General features: G+C 38.6%; 2 protein-coding genes across 2 annotated transcripts; both read left to right on the forward strand.

Annotated features, from left to right (window-relative positions):
* The first annotated feature begins 1443 nt into the window (after positions 1-1443).
* On the forward strand, positions 1444-7669 carry gtf2h1 (general transcription factor IIH, polypeptide 1). Its single transcript, XM_063902603.1, is given in 16 exon segments — positions 1444-1635; positions 2209-2370; positions 2453-2645; positions 3204-3369; positions 3467-3560; positions 4008-4112; positions 4115-4156; positions 4297-4376; positions 4498-4625; positions 4699-4786; positions 4878-4966; positions 5448-5565; positions 5905-5995; positions 6259-6374; positions 6763-6855; positions 6939-7669. Coding segments are annotated over 15 exon segments (1644 nt in total). The 5' UTR covers positions 1444-1635; positions 2209-2216; the 3' UTR covers positions 7026-7669.
* A 1139-nt stretch (positions 7670-8808) lies between these two features.
* Positions 8809-21537, forward strand: hps5 (HPS5 biogenesis of lysosomal organelles complex 2 subunit 2). Its single transcript, XM_063902436.1, is given in 24 exon segments — positions 8809-8969; positions 10701-10830; positions 11200-11230; positions 11233-11309; positions 11444-11508; positions 11608-11800; positions 12121-12251; positions 12598-12816; positions 12910-12981; positions 13166-13254; positions 13831-14009; positions 14616-14774; positions 15002-15161; positions 16042-16159; positions 16879-17022; positions 17178-17246; positions 17332-17909; positions 18595-18715; positions 18797-18946; positions 19026-19145; positions 19351-19464; positions 19546-19652; positions 20232-20523; positions 21012-21537. Coding segments are annotated over 23 exon segments (3357 nt in total). The 5' UTR covers positions 8809-8969; positions 10701-10722; the 3' UTR covers positions 21073-21537.
* The last annotated feature ends 815 nt before the right edge of the window (positions 21538-22352 follow it).

The following is a 22352-nucleotide window of genomic DNA, read 5'->3' on the forward strand; positions in this document are numbered from 1 at the left end:
GTCATTGCACAGAGTACATTTCGTTGTTAAGACAACGAAATGCATGTCTATTATATTAAAGTATATACAGTGCATCGGTCAGATATAGACAAACCTAAGTATTTACACTTTGAACAGTACAAGGAGGAATACACATTATAAACAGCAGTAAAGCAATTGAATACATTATATATCAGGTATAAATATAGATAGTATTTAATACCGACACTATAGACAGAATCAATATGAATACCATGTGTTTGAATAGTGAATTGTTGGTACTGGGAACAGTCTTTCCATTTCAATACAAATATGTTGCCTTTAGTTTAAGCAGTGAACCATAATCTATCATGTTAGTTGTATTATTTTGTATGTTATTGAATACATATTATCTTTATTATTTGATATTTAGACATGTACAGTTTGTGACCTATAAAAACACACATTAAGGTACTCAATGTACTGTATTTAAGTACAGTGTTGAACTGTGTGTACTTCTGCTGAGTATTTTACATTTTCTGTTGCTTTACTCTTATACTCCACTAAAGGGTACTTGATACCTTCAGTTACTTTGCAGATTCCGATGTATTTATAAAGCAGTTCAACTAAGCCAGCATACAGATTATAATATAAAAAGCATTTACCATAGCTGCAAAATAAGTCTTTTTGCTTTTGGCACTTTAAGTATAATTTTAATGAAATCTTTTGTCCTCCTACCTAGTGAATACTTGATCAACTACTACTAGAGTACTACGTGTCCATAATTATAAATAATAGCGTAACTTACTTAATTAATATCTTTCTTTTTGTGTCTATTCAACAAAGTAAATAATCAAAGACATTTGTAAACTATAATTTTATTTTCATTAGAAATAAAAAGTAGGCCTATGTATAAAAATAATTTGTGTGTATAATGTATTAATATATACAATTAAGAAATACAAAGTCCCTTTTTTTATTTATATCATGATTTAATATCAATAAACATGATATAGCCTACATTGATCAATGTGTCTCTAAATCAACCAAATCGTTACGCAAAACATTCAAACAAATGTGCCATTCGAAAATATACTCATATTCATATGCTTTACTCGTAGTCAGATGATATGCTTAAACAGATCGATAAAATAATAAACGTGTTAAGCAGAAAGTATTTGCCATTTATTCTATGAATGTATGTCATACTGTAGAAGGTTTTGGTATGATGTAGAATACTTTTTTTTTTTTTAAACAGGAAACGGAAACCGAAAAACTAATTGTGTATTTAAGAAATATTTAATATGAAAAAAAAATCCCCGTCTTTTATTATATTTATTTATTGAACGTCATTTTGTATTAATTTATATATATATATATCACTGATGGGAATGTTTCTGTATACAAAATAGTATATGTTTTTGAATACAAAAAAAAAAGAGTTCAGCGGGCTCTGACTGGAACTGATTCCTTGTAGCGTTATCCAGCCGGACCCTTTTCAGTGTAACACGCCGTCTGGCAGTCATGTCGAAGCTGAAGTCAGGACACCAACTGTTAGAGCAGTCAAATACTGTTAAAAATAACTAAATGCGTTATTTTTATACCCAGTAATACATTAGTTTAGATTATGTGTTGAGGAAAAGCGAGGTATCCATCGCAGTATCGACTTATTTTGAGGTAAAATAAGTTTAAAACCGACTTCTCCCTCAGGCTTTTTCTCTTCTAGATTGTTAAGGTTAGCTAACGTATCACCGGTTAGCTATGATATTATAAATATATAATAAAACCCAACCATTTCTTTCTTGTGTTGCTGAGCAGAGAATTAAAGTATTACAGGAAGCAAGAGATGTATTTGGGATGTGGTGAAATACGATAAGAAATTGGTGCTTAAAGAGGTTCATCTATAACGTTATGATCTCTTTACTCTCGATACCGTTAATGTTGTTAATTTCAAATCTGTGACTGCAGGTCAAACATCGACCAGTGCACTGTCCTTACAATGCCCTGTTTATCTTTAAATCTGTGAGATTAATTCGACATCATGCAGGAAGTCATTGTTAATGTAGTTAATTTATTGTTGTATTTTACACATATCTTAAAGATCTTTCTGTATGAGCTTGTTTTGTAATTCTGTTCATCTTAATTGTATTTTAATGACTTTTTGTTTTGTGTTTCTGTTGCAATATTTCTGTGTGCTATATTAATATACCTTCCTTGCCATGCTTATATAATAATCATTGACTTTTTCAGTTTGAGCTATGGCATCCCTATCAGAGGAGGTGCTGCTGGTGTTGAAAAAGGTTCGCCAGAGGAAGCAGGATGGCACACTTTATCTGATGGCTGAACGTATAGCCTGGGGTCCAGAGGGCAAGGACCGCTTCTCAGTCAGCCACTTATATGCAGATATTCGCTGTGAGTACCATCCAACTAGAAAGAAGTGCTAAAATATTGTGTTGGTGGTGTTCTAAAGATGCACTTTTTGTTCTCTGCACAGGTCAGAAAATCAGCCCTGACGGTAAAGCCAAAATTCAGCTGCAGCTCGTGCTTCACACCGGCGAGAGTACCACATTCCACTTTTCCAATGACAGCACTGCTCTCAAAGACAGAGATGCTGCTAAGGAGCTGCTACAGCAGTTGCTGCCCAAGTTCAAGAAAAAAGCCAACAAGGAACTGGAGGAGAAAAACAGGTGAGACCCAGTTGTTTTCACAAGATTCACTTAAAGGATACATCTGATGAAATTGCATTATAAGATGAAAAGCAACAATAAAAGTATGCTTTTAACAAGTGTTGTCTGTGTGACCACAGAGTTCCCATCCTTAAAAAAAGAATTATAAACACACCAATGAGCCACAGTCTTGCACTGGGTGACATTTTTCAGCATTGTACTTTATTTTGGGCCCACATACACTGTACTGATGTTGTTTAATTCAATAGAGTACAACACCTGTATAAAAGGAAAAACCCAATGTTCTCCTGTTTGCATAATGTAGAATTAACTGAAGAACTGTCTTGCAATCTTTTTTTATTTAACTAACTCTTTTGGAACTCTCTTAAAGATTAACATGCTCTGTATGAACAAATGAACTTGGGTTTGAGGATCGTGAACAGGTTAGGGAAGTCCTTCTTTGAGTATGGAAGTTCACTTTTTACTTTGGGAACAGCCTGTGTGACCAAATAATCAGTCTACTATTGAGATTTTAATGCCATCTTTTCAATACTATTCATGAAATGTTTTTCCCTGTAGGATGCTTCAGGAAGATCCTGTGCTGTTCCAGTTGTATAAAGATCTGGTGGTGAGCCAGGTGATCAGTGCAGATGAATTCTGGGCCAACCGGGTAGGAGACATAAACAACTCGGACTCCGCTTTATCCAACAACAAACAGGACGTTGGTATATCTGGAGCCTTTCTGGTGAGTACATCAAGAATCTTAAATTGCAAAATTTGAATCAACATGGTGAACTTCAGTATCATCACCAAAGTTGTAAACTATTTTTTGTACATTACAGGCAGACATTAGACCTCAGACTGATGGCTGCAATGGCTTGAGATATAATTTGACTGCTGACATTATTGAATCTATCTTCAGAACGTACCCTGCAGGTAAATAATCTCAACTTTAAAGTTAGTCTGCTGCTTTCATCCATGGCTGCTACGAGCTCAGATAAGACTGAGAATTAAAGGAATATTTCACCCCAAAAATGAACATTTGTAATTCAATTACTCACCCATGTTAAAATCTCACGCCTGCACAGGTGTGCTAGTATATAGTGTGGGGAAGTGTATTAAAATGTAGGGTTTTAGCACAAATGCATGTGTTTGGGAAAATACTGCATGAGTTCCGTGAAAAATAGTTTTGACCTGACACAGCCCCAGTGTATGTTTTTTCTTCTTCTTGTGTCATCATTGAGGCATGCCAGAAAATGAATTCTGGAGCCGATAAACAAATGATCGTTTCGGCTGTGAAGTGTTCCTGTAAATGTGCAGCTTGTGTGCCTAGGCACTGCAACTGGATTGGACTAAATATCTTAATTTGCGCTGTACTTGCAGTGAAGCAGAAGTATAGTGAAAATGTGCCTCATGAGCTGTCGGAGAAGGAATTCTGGACCCGCTTTTTCCAGTCCCATTATTTTCACAGAGACCGCCTCAACACAGGAACACAGACATCTTCTCAGAGTGTGGCAAGCAGGATGAAATAGGTAGGAGATTTAAAGTGTTTTCAGGTGCAAATCTCACATAAATGCAAGTATTTTCTACAGATGTCAGTACATGTTCTACCTAAACACCCGCAAATGAAACGGCTGAGCTACAAATCTGTTTTAAAACCTGTCTAACACAGGGTTAAAGTCCATGGTGGTTCAAGGAGTGAAGAATCCTTTAGTGGACCTCCTGTGGTTAGAAGATAAAACATTAGACGAGGTGACGTATAATGATTTGCCAATCACAGCCACATCATACTACTGAAAAATTATTTTCTTTTATAGTTTTCTTTTCCTCCTTCCTCCCTTGACCTGAAGATTTGGTATTTTCTGTGACACAGGGTTACGGAGTTTGCTCGACAATGCCCTCAACTTCCAACAGGACTGTGAAGGACAGCAGCAACTCGGCCATTATAAAGCGGTTCAACCATCACAGTGCCATGGTGCTGGCAGCAGGCTCACGCAAGGGGTGAAGAAATAACTTTTTTTAAAACCTTGATTATTCTCATCAATTCTTTGCTAACTGTGTCATATTTTTAAAGGGAGACAACAGGTGACCAAGCTAGTGAGACGAGCAGCACAGACGGAAACTCAAGGGACTCTGACTTCTTTCAGCCTCCTGTAAAGAAGGTGTGATGCCTCTGCAGCTGAGTTTTATTTTCTAAATTTGAATATTGCTCTATAACAGCCTGTCACTTTTTCTGTTTGCAAACTTTCTTAGGTGAAAATACAGGAAGCCATAGAGTATGAAGATCTTCAAAGGGAAAAGAAGCCAAAAACAATTGCATTAAACCTCAAAAAGTCTGACAGGTACAGTCTGTCCACATTTTATTTTGTATTCTTCTTGTTCTCGTACTCAGTAAGTGAATAGTGTTTAATTAAACACTGTCAGATGGGGGTAGTTTAAAACATTTAGTTTAACAAGCTTTTACCAATCAGTACTAATTATTCCACTTGTAAAACTATGTTGAGAAAAGTAAGTTGTGTTTTCCAGTCATTCATTTTCTTACAAATGGATATAAGAGGATTATTTGTAACACATTTGAATGTTTCCAAAGCCAGAAATCAACTCTGCACAGTTTGGAGGAAGAGTGCACAATTGATCTCAAAATAGAATTGGTAGTTCAGATTACAGCTCAGTTTTATTGCCTTCACTGTGTTAAAGTTCTTGCTGCTCACCATAACACCATAATGTTACTTCAGCAATGAAATAACGGGTTATATTATTGGTTGATTTAATGTTGAACTGTATGGTTTATAATGTTTCTCTCTCGCTCTCTGTATTCATAAGGTATGCTCATGGTCCTGTGCCTCTTCAGTCCCAACACTATTCGACAAGCCAGGATATCATCAACTCTCTCAACTACATCCGGCATGAGATGGTCAATTATAAACCCAACCTCACTCAGGTTAGAGGGTGAACTCTACATTCACATACATACCAGCTCGCAGCGCTGTTGTGATTCAACAACTATTAAACGTTTCTAAATGAGATTAATCTACAATTCTAATCCTAATATGCAACGTGCACAATATGTAAAATAAACAATTCAATATTTATTTTATTTTCTTCTTACTCAAGTTAGAATATTTCAATTGTGACGTGTAAGGATCTACTGATTCTCAACCTAGGATCTCCTGATTGTGTTCAAATATATCCAAGTGTTTTCAGAAATATACCAGTTTGTTTTCCTGAAAAGTCAGGGATGTGTAACTTTAAGTGTTTAACACAGTGATACTTTCTGCAGGTGTTGTGCAGCACGACGGCTAGTTCTGCCATTGCTGCACTTTCTCCAGGTGGCGTGCTGATGCAGGCAGCAACACAGCAGGCCATAAATCGTAAGTGTGTAGTACGATTTGTTGATAACAATTTAAGTATTTATTTTGAAAGTTGGTGGTCTGTAGCACATCTGTCAGGCTGCATCCATAAGACTGAAGTCAGCTCTTATGCAGAGATAAAGGTGGGGATTTAATTCTCTGAGTTCCGGGATTTGTAGATTGTGATTCGTCACTACTGCTGAAACTTGAATCCATCCTGACAAATGTTTATTTTAGGCAGTACGTTTTGTCTTCTTATTTGAATCTTAGAATTTATCTTTCAGAGATGGTACCCTCTGATGTTCAAGGAGAGCTGAAGCATCTTTATGCAGCTGCTGGAGAGTTGCTGAGACACTTCTGGTCCTGTTTTCCTGTTAACACACCGTTTCTAGAGGAAAAGGTAACTAATAATAAAAACTTTAAGGAAATATGTAAAAATGGTGGGGGATAAAAAAAATGACATCTGTTATCAGAGTCATACATTTGCCCATAAGTGATAGATGTATTCAAGCACCTTGGACTTATTCATGTTTTATTGTCTTACAAAACTTAATGACAGTAAATGTTTGCAGAGCTTTCTGACAATATCCCAATATGTGTTTTTTTTGTATATACTTTTTATAATGGCATTTATAGACATTTGTTTTTACTTGGATATTTTACATCGCAGTGCTACATGAAGGTTTCACTTTTTCCGCTCCGTCAATTTGTCTGTCAGCGAGCATACAGAAAATCTGTTGGTTTTGCGCTTCAGATTGATTGTCATCATGTCATACTTTTTGATATAGGTGACGAAAATGAAGTCAAACCTGGAGAGATTTCAGGTGTCCAAGCTTTGCCCTTTCCAGGAGAAGATTCAGCGTCAGTACTTAAGTGCAAATGTAAGTCCCTAAACTATTAATGATAACACAAGGTCTTACATGCCGGGTGACGCTTTTATTAAATGACTTTGACGTCCCCTCAGCTCACAGGACATTTGGAGCAGATGTTGCAGACAGCCTATAGCAAGTTCCACGTCTGGCAAACGCGTCGCATGTTGAGGAAAACCTGAGGTCTGTTGGTTTGTCAAAGAGAGGACATTAAAGACATTACAGAATATGGACAAATGACAGAGAAGGTTCTCCCGACTGCTGCGAAGACCCCAGATCACAGCCTGATGGGAAGAGATCCACAGGGGCTAGACGAGGATATAGATGGATGCTGCTACATCCCAGACCTTTCTTCAGAGACTAACTGCCTCTCAGTCACAAATAACTGTAATACGTTTCTTTCTCTTTTTTTGTTTTCTCAATGGTTGAGAGATTGGTGCCATTATCGGTTAAATGGGACTTTAGTAGTGGTGTAATGTGACCAAATTTCAAATGGAGATTCATAAATCCACTCAGGACGGCAGGCTGATGTGTGAAATGCAAGCAGACGACTGCCAAAATGTGTTTCATCTTTGCACAGAGCAGAGAAAGAAACAAACAAGGAGCAAATCTGAGCACTGGTATAACTTGTGGAAGTTCCAGAAAATCTGAAGCGAGTATAGCAATAATGTAATGACATTTCATACTGAGTGAATTAGTGTATGTGTGTTTGTGGCTCAAATCACAGTCACTGATTTGTAATGTCTGCACCTTCTGTCTGCACTGAGGACGAAAATGTCACTGAATTAAAGTGAGAATGTGATCATTCGACTGTCTTTTGAAACTACCGCATTTCATTTATCAGGGTTTTATTTATGATTTTATTTGCCTCCTTATTTTGTCATTTAAATAACTGGTAGAGGGTTTTTTTCTAAATGCGTAGCTTTAGCTGCTTTGGAAAGTATGGAGATTGTTTTGTTTGTGGTGGAAAATAACTAAGTACATTTACTCAAATATTGCACTAAAGTAATACTTTGACATATTTGTACTTTACTTGATTATTTCCATTTAATTGTTTACTCCACTAGATTTATTTTAAAGCTTCCAGTTACTAGTTACGTTGTACATTAAAAACACATCTATGCTGATATGGTATAATGCAATGAGACATTGTGCATAATGAGTATTTTTACTTTTAGTATATTTTGATGCTAAAACTTCTGTACTATTTCCTAAGAAGCATTTTTAAATCAGGACTTCAAAGATTCAAGATTCAGGGGTCGTATTGTCATATGCACAGTAGCTACAGTGCAGTTATGGCAATGAAAATCTTAAGTCCTACTACAACAATGCAAGATAGATGTATTTATAAGACATAAAACAATGAAAAAAAGAGTGCGAGAAGAACAGAACCGGAAATAAAGTAGTGACCAATGTGCAGGTAAATGCATAAGAAGTCAACTATTTACATTTTACATCTGCATTTTCATCTGTTTTAATTGTTAGTGTGCCAGGCACTAGGACATGTTTAATGTTTGTTGATTGTTACGTGTGTATTTGCCAACAGACTGCAGATAGATTTGTATATACATGTGTAAAATACAATAATATAAGAGCTAACAACCGAATGTTAAATTAAATCAGAATCAGAAATCTGAAAAAGATATGCCATGTAGGTTGACACATGAGGATTTTGCCTTGGTGTACATGGTGCATTCATAAACACAGTCAAAGAAGATACATCTAAGTAAAGGACCAACAAAATAAAATGATACAACTATTTAAAGAAAACTATTGTAACATTAGATATGGAGAAATGATTACATGACATTTAGATATCCCTGTAAAAATACTTTACAAGGATAAAATACTGCTTATGGTAGTAAAATATATGTATCACTTTAATTGGACCATAGTATTTGCACTTTTACTCCAGTAAAGGAGTACTACTTTCAGCACTGGTTGTGATAGCCTCCAGCAGGAAGTGTCCTCATCAGCTGAGCCGTGACAGTTCGCCTGAATGCTGACACACAGGCGTGAGACTCACCGCTGTCTTTCTACACACAAACAGTGAAGAAAATCAACCCTGTGACAGTGGTTTGGTGTGGATTTGTAGACGAAAACAGTGCAGTTTCATCTGACATTTGGTGAGTTTTTGCTGACAAAACCATACGTGTTGCCTACATCACTATCTTAGCGAGCTAGCATGTTTGCTATCATGTTATTGTGAATGCAGAGGCGAGTAAGCGCACTGAACAGTCTTCAGATTTATCTTACTTTGAATAAACCTTTATTTATACCTCACATAGCCATTTCGTTCGTATATTATTGTGTTGTGTTTTCTGGGTCCATTAGTTTGATGTTAAAGTTAGCATCAGTGTCAGCAGACAGGTCTCGTGATGCATAGCAGACAGACGCCCCTTTTAGGTTCTGAAAGCAACTGAATCAATGGTAGTAATTTAACTCCTTTTTGAGACAACTATCCATAAGGAGGCCCTAAGTGAATCACTTAGTTTGTTCCACTCACTAACACTAAGGTATACTGGATTAAAGTAACTAAGTAGATGTACTCAAGTACTGTACTTAAGTACAACTTTTTTGCTACTTTCTGCTTCTACTTGACTACAATTCAGAAGTAAATCGTGCACTTTTACACAACTACCTTTAGTTACTCTGCAGATTTTGATTAATTATGTGATGTGTAATCAACACTTAAATCAGACTTTTAGTTGCACCTGGAGTAAATTCACAAGCTACCCTGCAGTCTACAAAGGTATTAAAACTAGCTGCACATTTACCAGCTTTGATAACTTTAATGCATCAATATTTAAAATCAAAACATACAATGTATATTATTCCGAAATGGGCCAATTGACTCAGTGAATACTTTTACTTTTGGTACTTTATGTACATTTTGACACCAATACTTTTCTACTTTAACATTTGACATTATAGTTATTTCTAAGTACAAGATCTGAGTACTTCTTCCACATCTGCTTATTTAACGACACAGTACGGACGTTTGAAAAGTAAAGGTTTGTTAACCATTATAGTTCACACATTAAAGGTACTTTCATTGGGTTTTTACTATAAAATTGTATGAAGGCTACTTCGATTAAGTACCCAGATATTTAATTTGGGCAAAAGTAGCAATACATTTGATTTAATTTCTGTCGCTAATTGACTTGAAAACTCTTTTGTAACATACATTCATTTTGAAAAATTCAAGCAGTCATTTGCAAAGCCTGAGCCAGTATAAGGGAACATTTTTTCCCTTAGGTCTGATTAGATCTGTGCACATCTCTAACCCTAAATAAATACCTTCCTGAAGCTGACATTAGAGTGTTAACAAATACAGACACAGATTTCAAAGGTGACCGTTTCTTCTCACGTTCTTTTTAAATATTTCTCAACTTAAATGCTTTGGAGCAATTATATTCTGTCAGTTAATTTCTAAGTGTTTTTTTAAATGTAGAAAACACACTACTGTTTTTGACAGTTATTCAAATGATCTACAGCTTCAGTTCTGCTTCCTCATAATTTGGTTTTGACAGTAAATCAAAGCCAAACTACACAGTGTTGTGCTGCATTTTCAGCTGAATGGTGCCCTGTTTAATGTTCTTTCTGGAAAAATTAACTGAGACCTCCAGGATAGCAGAAATTTGAACAACTATTTTGCTGCACTAGTGATGAGAACATGTTTTCACCAGGGTTTTCACTTTACGGTGTAAAATGAAGTCATGAATGGTCAATTTGAGAAAGTAGGTATGCTGCTGAAAGTCATATGATGCAGCTGAGGGCCGAGGTATGCAAGGAAGCAGACGCAGTTACTCCTGAAGCAGCTCACATTTTCCCATACTTGTCTTATTGTCTCTCAGTTGTTAAGGATCACCAGTGAAGATGCCTCTGATACCGGTTGTGCCAGAGAACCACAGTCATGTCCTGGCAGAGTTTGACTGCCTCGATCCGCTTCTGTCTGCTCTCCGTCTGGACTCCGGCAGACTAAAGGTAGGTTTACGGTAAATCACACATGAGAAATGAGTGGCTCTGATACCACAACCTTGAGTGTCTGCCAATATTGAATGGCATCTGAAACAGTCTGTTTAAACAAGTATGGAGTTCTGAATATGTTTGTTTGGATGCAATTTGTCAGGGTTTACTTTATAATTGATGTGTAGTCATTTATTATTCATATACATTAAAAACCCAACATCCCTGAATAGACCTTTTAAGGGCAGAAGAATATTTAGACGATTAAGAACGTCAGATTGTCTTTCGACAAGTGACTGCACTACACATGCAAATCACGACAATATCCCCAATAAATTGCACATTTGTTGATGTAGAAGAGTAAACTCTGTGCACGCTTTGTTTCAGTGTACCTGTTTGGCAGTGTCAAGGAAGTGGCTCGCTTAGGAACATCAGCAGGAGGGTTGCACCTGATCCAGAAGGAGGGCTGGAAGCAGAGGCTCATCCTCACCCACAAGGTAATATGTGACCGAGGGGCTTTGTGCAAAAAATACAGAGTTGATTCTTTTCTCAAAGCTGCAGAAAATAGGAAATACAGTGTTGGTTTCTCTTTGTTTCTTTTAACTCCTAATCCTTGTGCACTCTGCTTCAGGAGGGATCTATTACCCAGGTGGCGTGTTGCCCTCATGACGAAGACTTTATCGCGGTTGCAACAAGGTTAGAGTCTTTCCATGAAATAGATACATCTCTTTAGTACAGTATCTCCGTGTCTGGTTGTGTGGCCTGTACTGTCCTCAGTGTTTGTCTCTGCTACAGTCAGGGTCTGGTGGTGGTGTGGGAGCTGCAGCTGGAGCGGCGGGGTCGTCCGGAGAGAGTGAGTGTCTCCTGGGAGCACAGAGGCCAGACCATCACGGCACTCTGCTGGGACTCAAGCACACTCAGAGTTTTCGCCGGGGACATGGGAGGCAAGGTGTCCTTTCTACGTGCGGGATCCTCCAAGCTGGGCAAGGTAGTGGCTGCTGATCCACAACACTTGTTTGTTTCCTCAATACTGTATATAATGTAGATATACTATATACGGTATGTGATTAGTTTAAGGCTCTACCGACTACATCAAATCTTCATTCTTAATGTTGACATGCAAATTCTAAATCAACATTTTAAAACATTGAACACTTCTTCAGTTTAGGTTCTTATTAGTATAATACTATTCTACTCTTCTGTATTATTGCGTTGTTTAGTCAAAATGAATTTTTATTAAGTCTGTGTTTTAACATCTTCTTATTTGTATAGATGCCATAAATGTTTGATAATATTTTCTGTTTCTAGGGGTCGGCATTCGTTATGTTCCCTGTTCAGACCGTCACCACTGTAGACTCCAGAGTGGTTCAGCTCGGCTACCAAGACGGCCGCCTGCTGGTGTCTTCCTTGAGCCGCTGCTACCTCTGCGACACAGAGAGGTGAGGACCACCACAGCTGCGTCTCTCTAGTGGGAAAGACCCTCAGCTAAGGTTTTCCTTGCATGCAAAAATAGCAGAAAACTGCAATTTTAGGCTCTCAAATATGGATATGTCCTGCTTTTCTCAGTTTTATATAATATTAAAGTAAACATCTTTGGGTTTCGGGGAAAACAAAAGATATTAAAATATAAGTAAGAAATTGGGATAGGCATTAGTACTATATTCTAAAATGTATAGACCGAAACGATTAATCAGTATAAGCACCGGCACATAGTTGAAAGTGAAAATATTCATATTTTATATCAAATATTAGTTCCAGGCTTAAGATTGGTTCTCTTGCTCTCAGGGAGAAGTTTTGGCGTGTTGGATATAAGGAGCGTGACGGAGAGTATGGAGCGTGCTTTTACCCTCAGAACAGGGGGTTATTGGTCGGTCAGCCTCCCCTGCTGTACTCCGCCCGGCCGGGGTCTCGAATATGGGAGGCCAGCTTCAACGGGGAGGTTCTGAGCACCCATCAGTTCAAACAGCCCCTGGCCTGTCCTCCTCTTCCTCTCGTCACTTACAGGTAATGATTGTTCCTGCTTTTAAAATGTCTTCTTTGAATTGCCAAACTACTAATTTGTCTTTTCTTTTTTTTAATCGTCCTACATTCATGCAGAGATGAGCCACATTACAACCCAGCACAGAAGAGCCCGCAGTCAATCGCCTTCCCTAAGCTGCTTTACTTTGGGTAATGTTAGATATCATTTATGTATGTTATATCTTAGTTTTGAGGCTTGTTGATCACTTATTTTATCATATGCACATTATTGATTGAAGTACATTGAAAACACTAGACTACATCAATATGAAAACCCTCCCATCATCGTTTATTAACTCACTCGACAACCTGTACACTTTACTTTCATTTATAGAGACCAGAACCTGCTGACCTGGACTGAATCTGCAATTTATATCTTCACACCTCAGAACGGACAAGTGCTTCTGTGGACTGAAGTCAAAGGTGTGTTTATCCTGCTTTCTCCTCAAACACCGCCAACAATCCTTTGGTGTAGTGAAGCAAATGTTTAATTCATAAAGACCAATAGCCGTTAATTAGATCTGTTTTATTTGTTGGTGTGATAGGCATTATGAAAAGTGTGTTGATTGTTATGTGTGTCATTAAGTATAATCTGGCATAGAGCTTCTCTTCTTTTGATATTAATGTATTTTAAATGTGCTTGTTTAATAAAGATGTATACAGCCGTGGAAAAAATTAAGAGACCACTTCAGCGTTATCATTTTCTCTTGTTTTATTATTTACAGGTATGTCTTTGAATTAAACGACATTTCTATTCTTTTTATTGTATTCTATAAACTACTGACAATTTTTTTCGGTGTTGGAATTCAACAAACACTGGAATGGCTGCCATACATGTAGAGATAAAGATTTAAGAACAATTTGGAGTGGTTTCTTAATTTTTTCCGGAGCTGTATATTTAAAACTTTAAAAAAGAACGTGGAAAGGTTTCAAATGTTTAGAAGTTCAACATTGATATGTAGTGTAAAAATTATCCAACCTGTTTTTTTGATTTTGCAGACCTGGTTGACGTTGCAGTCTACCGCAACGAGCTCTTCTGTCTCCATGGCAGCGGGCGTCTGTCCCACCTCTCGCTGCTGTCTGCAGAGCGCTGTGTGGAGCGTCTGCTGCGCAGGGAGTCCTGGCCTCTGGCGGCTGTGGTCTGCTGTATGTTCCAGCACACAATCTCCACCAGCAGGGTAAGACGGCTGCTCTCTGTGTGCTGTGATCCCTGGTGTTATCTGGCTGATGTTCTTATGACTTCCTGTGTTTACTAGGATAAAGCACAGTATACCTGTAGAGCTGTCACCTAACAAGGCCTGACCATGTGCTAGATATGGCTCCTGCTAGCAGTATTACACTTTTAATACATCCGTAACAAGGGATTATCGTGGTACTTTTTAAAATGTAAATAACGTGTGCTAATTGTTTCCAGACTGTGAAAATATAAACATTAATATATAATATAATATATACATTAAATAATTCAGTTATTGTGTGGCATAGTGTAATAAAAAATGGTAATTTAAAAGGTTAAACAACATTTTTGGACTGATGTTATTTTAAATATTTAATTCAGTATGAGTGTAAATAGTATTATTCATTATTATAGCAGTTTTCTGACACTGGATGTTTGTCGTCTGAGCAAATCAGAACACTTTTGTGTGAGGCACCATCATTTAAGTTTGAAGTAAATGAAAACTTAAATCTATCTTACCTAGATTTCTCATATTCTGAGTAAGGTCTCCCCATGTGATGATAAAGCATCAGCAAGCCTTGCTCATCATCATTCCTGTTTAATTCAGGCCAGGAAATCAATTCCCATCGACCGTCTTGAACACCTCAGGTCTCAGCTCAGCCCCGGCACACACCCGGAGCTGTGTGTACAGCTGGAGGAAGTCATCTCTAAACTGGAGCCTCTGGACTCGGCCTCCAGCAGCCGCAGGAGCAGCATCTCCTCACACGTAAGTTAAATGACCCGTGGAGTTACCTGAACCTGGAAATTATAGATTAGCATTCAACTTTTATTTTATTCACTTTTCTGTCAGGACAGGCTTCCAATCTTTGCAAGCAGGAATAATTCCACAGTCATTCAATACATTTCTATTCTTTGAGCTTATTTTAAGTGAAGCATGCAGCCTCTGCTTAGTCGTATGTAAGAAATGGGTTTGCTGATCTCAGCATTATCCAGGAGAGCTTCAACGTCCTGGACTGTGGGATCTATCGTGTGATCAGCCGCAGAGGAAGCCAGTCAGACGAGGAGACGAGCTCCCTCATCAACCAGTCCATGTCCGAGGAGGAGCGACTCAAAGAGTTCAGTTTTGTGCAGGAAGAGGATCAGGTTGATCATGGTAAGAGACCGGCAGCTGCCTGATAAACATAAGCTGGCTGTAGAAAGGCTTTATTTCAATTCAGGGTTGTTTTTCAATACTGACACCTTAAGAGCTGACACATTTTATGAATGAAAAGGTCATTTACAAATGTATTATACTATAACTGATTATACATACTAGTTATAATAATAATAATTACCAGCTGGTTTGTTTGGAAATGCAACAACTCTAGTTAAAATGAGAGACCATGGAGACCAGTTTTTGACTATCTTCTTCTTAAAAACACTTTCTTGTTTACCTCTACTTTTTCTTTAATCTACACAGGAACAAACTTCTTTTCTGCCTCTTCTGACTTTAATTTAAAAAAAGAGTGAAGTTACTTTCAGAATTATATCTGCTGCTTTAAAAACAAAAAAAAACATGCAGAAAAATTTAGATATTTGTCATTTTGAGCATCTGTAGCTGCTAAAACATGTATTAGTATAAACATTTGAAATTAATTTTACTCTTTGTTTTTATCTCTATTGCTGTAATAGTAATTCAAAATCAGCCTTGTATGTTTGCCACTAAAATGAATACGCTTTTTGATTTGAAACTGTTCCTGAATCTGCTGTGGGAGCTAAACGATCACTCCGCCGTCTGATGTGCTTTATGAATACACCCTTTACTTTGGCACGCTGTTAACATCGAGTTTCCTGTCTGTTCCATTGTGTCACACATAAATCACTATTTTCGTTATTTTTTTACATTGTGCAGCATTTAATTTACGTTTCCTCTCGAGTGGTGTCTGGCACCTCTGCTCCATCTGCTTGCATTATGTCCTCTGCCTTTCATCGTTCCCCTGCAGTATCCATCCATCTGTGTTTGTCCTCTGGCTCTTGCCCCCATCTACCTTCAGATCCACAGAGCGGTGAGCGAGTGGAGGCCGAGCGATCAGATTCAGGCCTGCAGTTCCACCTCCCCCTCTCATTTCGCCCCAAACCCCCCCGCATCGCACTGCAGGCTGTCAAAGACAGGTGAACGTGCAGAGAGATAGAGGACAGACATACACATCAGATCGTGTTCATTGTTACTTTTTATTACTTTGTCATGATTATATTTACTTTAATATCATGCGCAATATTTCCTATTAACGAAGGAAAGGTCCAGAGCGCTTGGAAGTCATTAAGCCTTTATTCAGATTGATTTTTAATGCTAACATCAAAACATAGACAAGTGTTGTTTAGATAAAGCTGGATTACAGTCGACGCAAACAGCCTTCTTCAGGGTTTTGTTATTTTATGTTGCTCATTCTTTGAGGTATTACTGTTTTTTATGCACTTTATTTGGATTACTCTATTGTTTAATTAAGTTAGGGTTAGCTTTTCTTGTGTCACATACACAAAAGTGGAGCTGCAAGACATTAGATAGCTTTGAGTTTTATTCAACACAAATGATCAAATATTTCCCTTTTCTTATTGAGTATTGAAACTCCCACAATTACTATATTTGTAAGTGCAGCTGTGTTTGTAGGTGTCTCACTTCCCCTTTCCAGTGAAAAAGCACATGTAGTTTTTTAAATTAACATCGATTATCTGTGGAGAAGCATGTGGCAGGTTTCATTTCCAAGCATCTCACCCATTGGTCATTAGTCATGTGAAAACCTTTTTAGTTCTGTTTTCCTTTCGGATTGTTAACACATCTAATGTAATATGATGAAGGGGTTGTTGTAATATTAAGTCGTTGTTGTTTTCAGTGTTTCTAGTTTTGTTAAGAAAACAACGGAGAAGATCAACACCCTCCAGATGAACTCGGAGCTCTGGCAGCGGACTGAATTCAAAGAGGGTGGACAGGCAGAAATCTCAGCCACCGCTTCGTACTTAGAAGAAATGGACAATGAGTGAGTAAAGACCTGAACGAGTGGACCTTAACCACTTATTACTGAGTATTCCTCACAAGTGTTTCTATTTTATTTGTCATTAGGTTGAATTGTGGACTATTAACTTGTTTTGAATACACTGTTTCAAGTAAAGAGATTTATATCTGTCATCACAGAGTTGATGATGAAATGCCGAACATGGAGGCCGACATGCAGGACCTCCGATCAGCGACGGAGCGAGCTATGTAAGTGCAGCACACCTTTTTGATAGACTCCACTTGCAAGATTCCACAGCCTTTTGGTACTTAAATTACAATTGTTTAAAATAAGCTCCCAGATTCAAGATCCTTTGGTGCTGCTGGACCCAGTCTGCCTGGGAGAAACTCTGCTGGAGTGGCTGGTGGTGCTGGAACGAATCCTCGGACCTGCAGAGGACGGGTCAGCTGCTGCCAGTGATTCAATCACAGACGGTCTAGGAGAAGAGCGTTGGGATTATCTGAACACCTGCTCCGAGCAACCAGAGGAGTCTTCGTTGTCGTCATGTGAACCAGGAGAGAGCATCATAGAGGAGAAGACAGCGGAGTCTCCTGAGCTCGGAGAAAAAGAGGACCAGTGTGACTTCTCTGAGAAAGAGCATGAGGTGTCAAATGAGACTCGTCCAGATCCAGTTCGAGTGGCGTCTCCCAAACCTGTACCGACGGATCTCCTGGCTGATCTCAGCCAGCTGGCAACGCTCTACACAGAGCTGAGCTGCTTCAGGAAGCAGGAGAATGAACAAGCATTGGGATGCGTAGCTTTCCTGCGCCGCTACTTCTTTCTGCTGGACCAGGAGCGTGTGAGGAGGATGTGTCTGCTGTGTCATCAGCAGCAGCCCGAGGCACAGAGCTCCTTCACTCAGGCCATTCTAGGTCAGAAGCTTCTCCTTAAATCCCTGATTTCTAACTTCTGTATTTCCTTTAAGAATTAAAATGTCACAAATACAGAAAGAAAACTTCATATGTGGATAATATACAGAGAACACACTTAAAGGAGCAACAACATAGCGGTCTTCTGCTATTTGAAATAATTAGTTTTTAGTGAGGTCACCTAATCCTAATATCACATGCAGGTGGCTCGCGGCTTTGCACCACCGACCAGCCAAATAAAAACAATGTTTATCCCTGAACAGTCTGTGGATAAAAAGTTGATTTCACACACTGTAGAGGTAAAAAAAAAGTCAGCATTATTCAAAGAAAGTCCTTAAATGTCAGAAACACTTTCAGAGTCAAATCAGTTCAGCTGTTGCTTCTAAGCAATAAAAAACATTTTGAAAATAGAGCATCCGGTCTATGATTGTGCATTTATTTTTAGGTTACTATCTCCGACATTAACACTCTTTTGATCGTCAGAATAGCCAGGTGCTGCTTATCACAGACATGGCTGGGTAATTAATCTCTGTTTGGTTCTGAGTAGGTGAGAGAAAACTGTATTAACGTGTATCTGCAATCTATAATCCACTTTATGTAGCATCTCTACATTCAAATCTGAGCCCCATGCATCTCTGACACCCATTAGTATAATCTTAAATGATGTTAGAAACGTTTGTCTCTGTAGATCTCACTCGGCACAGTAAGGTGGTGGAGGTGATTCAGAGAGGAGATCTGCTGAGATCCCTGCGCAGTCTGAGAGAGCTGCAGCCCTGGAGTGCACCCCCTCTCCTCGCTCACTTACACAGGTCAGCACACACATTTATTATTGATCAACTCGTACTTGTATCACAGTGATGGACGTGTTATTTATCTCTGTTGTCATCCAGACTGTATGAGAAGCACGGGGAGGCGGCTGTACGCTCCTTTACGCAATTTTATCCCACGATAACTCCTGCGGATGTGATGACCATGGCTCAGCAAAGCCACTTCCTGGCATACCTGGATAATCTGGTCCAATCTCGAACTGAAGAGGACAGGTACAAATGTAGTTTCATCTATTTGTTCAACACCTTGAAATCCCCTTGTTGCTGTAGTTAACATTTATGTCTTCCTTAGGTTGTCATTTCTGCAGTCCCTTCTTGAACCAGAATCACTGAGACAGGATTGGCTAGAGCTGGCACTTACCCACGATGCACCTCAACGCTGTGACACGCTGACCCCCGATGGACAGCCCAGGTTGGTCCTGTTTGTGTGTGGAAAATGCAAAAAAAATAGATTGAAGATTATTCATTTTTAACATAAAATATAACACTTAAAGAGCAAGTTTAGTTACTATGATGGGAACATACCACTTCTGCATTCTGTCTATGCCAAACGAAGGTAAACAAATAAAGTGAGAGTGAATTATATTAATACATATTTAATGGGACTCCTGCTGCAGGTGGCACTCTCACTGTTTCAGCTGGGGTTACGGACGCCTCCTGTCTCTCCTGATCCGTCTTCCTGCTGACCTGTCCTCCAAGCAGAAGATGGCGGAGACGTGCCGCAGTCACGGGTACTTCTAATATTCAACATAATTTTTTGCTGGTTGTTTGTGAGTTTCATTTTTAACATCATGTATAATGTGTGTGTGCAGTTACTGGACGGGCTACATCTCCCTCTGCTGTGAGCTGCAGCGCCGCACAGAGGCGTTCTCCACCATCTGTCAACTGGATGACATCAGTCTGCTGCAGGAAGCTGATGGTAGACCTCAACACAGAACCACAATTATAATCTCACATGAGCAGTAGTATACATTTTCAGCTTTTATTTTATGTGGTCATGTGAAAAATGGCATGTTTTTCATCATATGTAGTCAACTATAAAAGTAAACTATTTAATCTTATTAGGTATTTGATTATATTGAATTCTTCAGATAATTTTGTCAAGCCTAGATATAACTTTTCTTTCTCCTGACCCTGTTGTAGCTTGGTCCAAACAAAGGTCATCCTTTATTTAAAAAGGGCAATTCCTTGAGCAATATACTTAACCCTCAGTTGCTCCCGATGGCATTGCCAACAGTGTGAACGGGTGAATAACTCCTAGCATGTAAAGCGCTGTGAGAGGTTGAAAAGACCTGCTAAGGCGCTAAGTACAGTCCATTTCCCATTACTTTATTTTCGCTCAGGGTCTCGTCATACGTCAGTAAAAATATGTTTTATGAATGATTTACTTTTATGACACTATCGGCACTCGTCCTCCCTAGGAACAACCCAAATGACACATAAGTAAATAAACACCATCCTAGTCTAATGCCTGTTCTGTCCCACGGTTATTGTCCAGGAGTTGAGCCTCGGACCTTGGAGGAGTGGAAGCTCTTGATCCAGTTGTCTCAGCGCTGCAGCGGGGACTCAGACTCAGAGCAGGTGACGGGTGTGAATGGGAGCAGCTTGTCCAACGGCACGGACGATTGTGGTGGAAAGATGAGCCCGGAGAACTTGACCCTGATGCTGGCTCGCAGCGCCGGGCCTGATCGCGCCATGGCCGTCCTGGAGGAGTGTGGGGTGCAGCTCGACCTTTCACCGCATTCCAAACTGGTCTGTGAGCTGCTGAGAGTCACTGAGAAGAGGCAGAGGTCAGTCAGGAATGACTATGTTTATTTTGATCCATTAGCAATATTATTAAATGCACCTCTTGAAGAGATCAGAGTAAAACATTCAGAGGTTCGGCGTGTGTGGGAGGGGGAACTTCGTTGATTTGCTCATCTCTCTGCATTGACCAATCAGCTCAATACTTCCTCACTATGAGTGGGACCCAGTTGGCTATCCTGGCTCCTGTTTTGAAGTTTCCTTGCCCAATATAAATAAATACATTAAAAAGTTCTGTTCTGTAGGAAGCACTCAGAGAGGATTGGCTTATTTAAAAGTTAATCCCTGAAGGATACCTGCTATCTTTTAAGGTTGAATACACTTATTGTAAGCTGCTTTGGATATAAAGGCGTTAGCTAAATGTATTGTACTGTAATGACACCTTTATCATTTGATAACTGCTTCTTCTGTAATCAAACACAATCCGTTTCATTCATCAGGTATTGCATTTCTAAATGTTTAGTTTCTGTTTCAGAGCGATGATCCAGACGATGCTCGAGCGCTGTGATCGGTTCCTGTGGTCTCAGCACGCCTAACTGAAGACCAGCTGCAGCTTCTCTACGCTAAGCAACATGACTAACACTGAACACTGAAATGTACCCAATACCTGCTGTGAACTCAATGTATGCGCTGTAATTAATGGCAAAACTTTCAAGTGTAATGAAGGTACGTATCATCCCAGTGAGAGAGGTATTATTACTTTAGCTTTGCACTGATCTTTACGGTTATTTTATGATTTATATAATTATTTTTGCATGTTCAGGTTATCAAAACTCTTCATATATAAAAATGAACTAACCAGGTAATGCCTTGTGAATAAAAAGATATTTTTTTGTGTTTTAAGAATAAAATATGTGTCATTATAATGAAAGTCAAAGCTGTTTCCCCATAAAGAGCAGAACACAAACACAATATAACAGCAGAAGTCTTAATAAATGTGTGCTTTTGTTTATTTTCTGCAAACAGCAATACAAATAAAAAGCAATAATAATTTATTTAAATGTTTTATTGTTTATGGGTTTTTTTTTTATTGGTATTTCAGAAATACTTTATCCCAAACTGGGACTTTTTAAAGTTTTTTAAAGTCATATAAAATGCATGTTTCTGCTCCTTACTCTAGTATTAGTGCACCATTTAAGTTATGAAACAGGTATAAAGGTCATGTGATCTGACTTATCTACCTTTTCTTCAGCGGGACACAACATATTTTCTACATTTCAGAACGTCACATACAGTGGATTATGGGTAATGCGGAGATCATTTTAATAACTTGGTAATGAAATGGGACCGATGACTCGGTTGATGGTATCACACACCTGGAGCATCAAAGGGAGGACGGGGCGGCCCGGTGCGTCACATTTGAGCTTTAAAGGCTTTCACAGGACATAACCGCTAGTCACATCCCCTACACCGAGTTAACCGACCTTTATTTCTGACAAAAAACATTCTTATGTTCATCCTTATCACTTGTTCTTTATTTATTTCCCCGTCTCACCAGTGATGGAGGAAGTATTCAGATCCTGAACTTTGATAAAAGTGCTATTACCACTCTGAAATACCGTGTTACAAGTTATGTGTTGTATTGAAAAGTATGTTTGTATATTTAGGAGCGTTTACTTAAAGTAATAGAATGAATCAATGCAGAACAATGACGTCTGTGACTACTTTATATCATTACACTTTTACTCATGTATTAATGTATAAGTAGGATTTTACTGTCAGTATCGATCAACATCCTCATTGTTTACTCAAGTCATCAATTCAGTTACTTGTTTTGGTTTTAAAAAATGTCTCCATTCAATATTCCAAACTTGAA

Source organism: Eleginops maclovinus, chromosome 2 (assembly GCF_036324505.1).
Source record: "Eleginops maclovinus isolate JMC-PN-2008 ecotype Puerto Natales chromosome 2, JC_Emac_rtc_rv5, whole genome shotgun sequence".
NCBI lineage: Eukaryota > Metazoa > Chordata > Actinopteri > Perciformes > Eleginopidae > Eleginops > Eleginops maclovinus.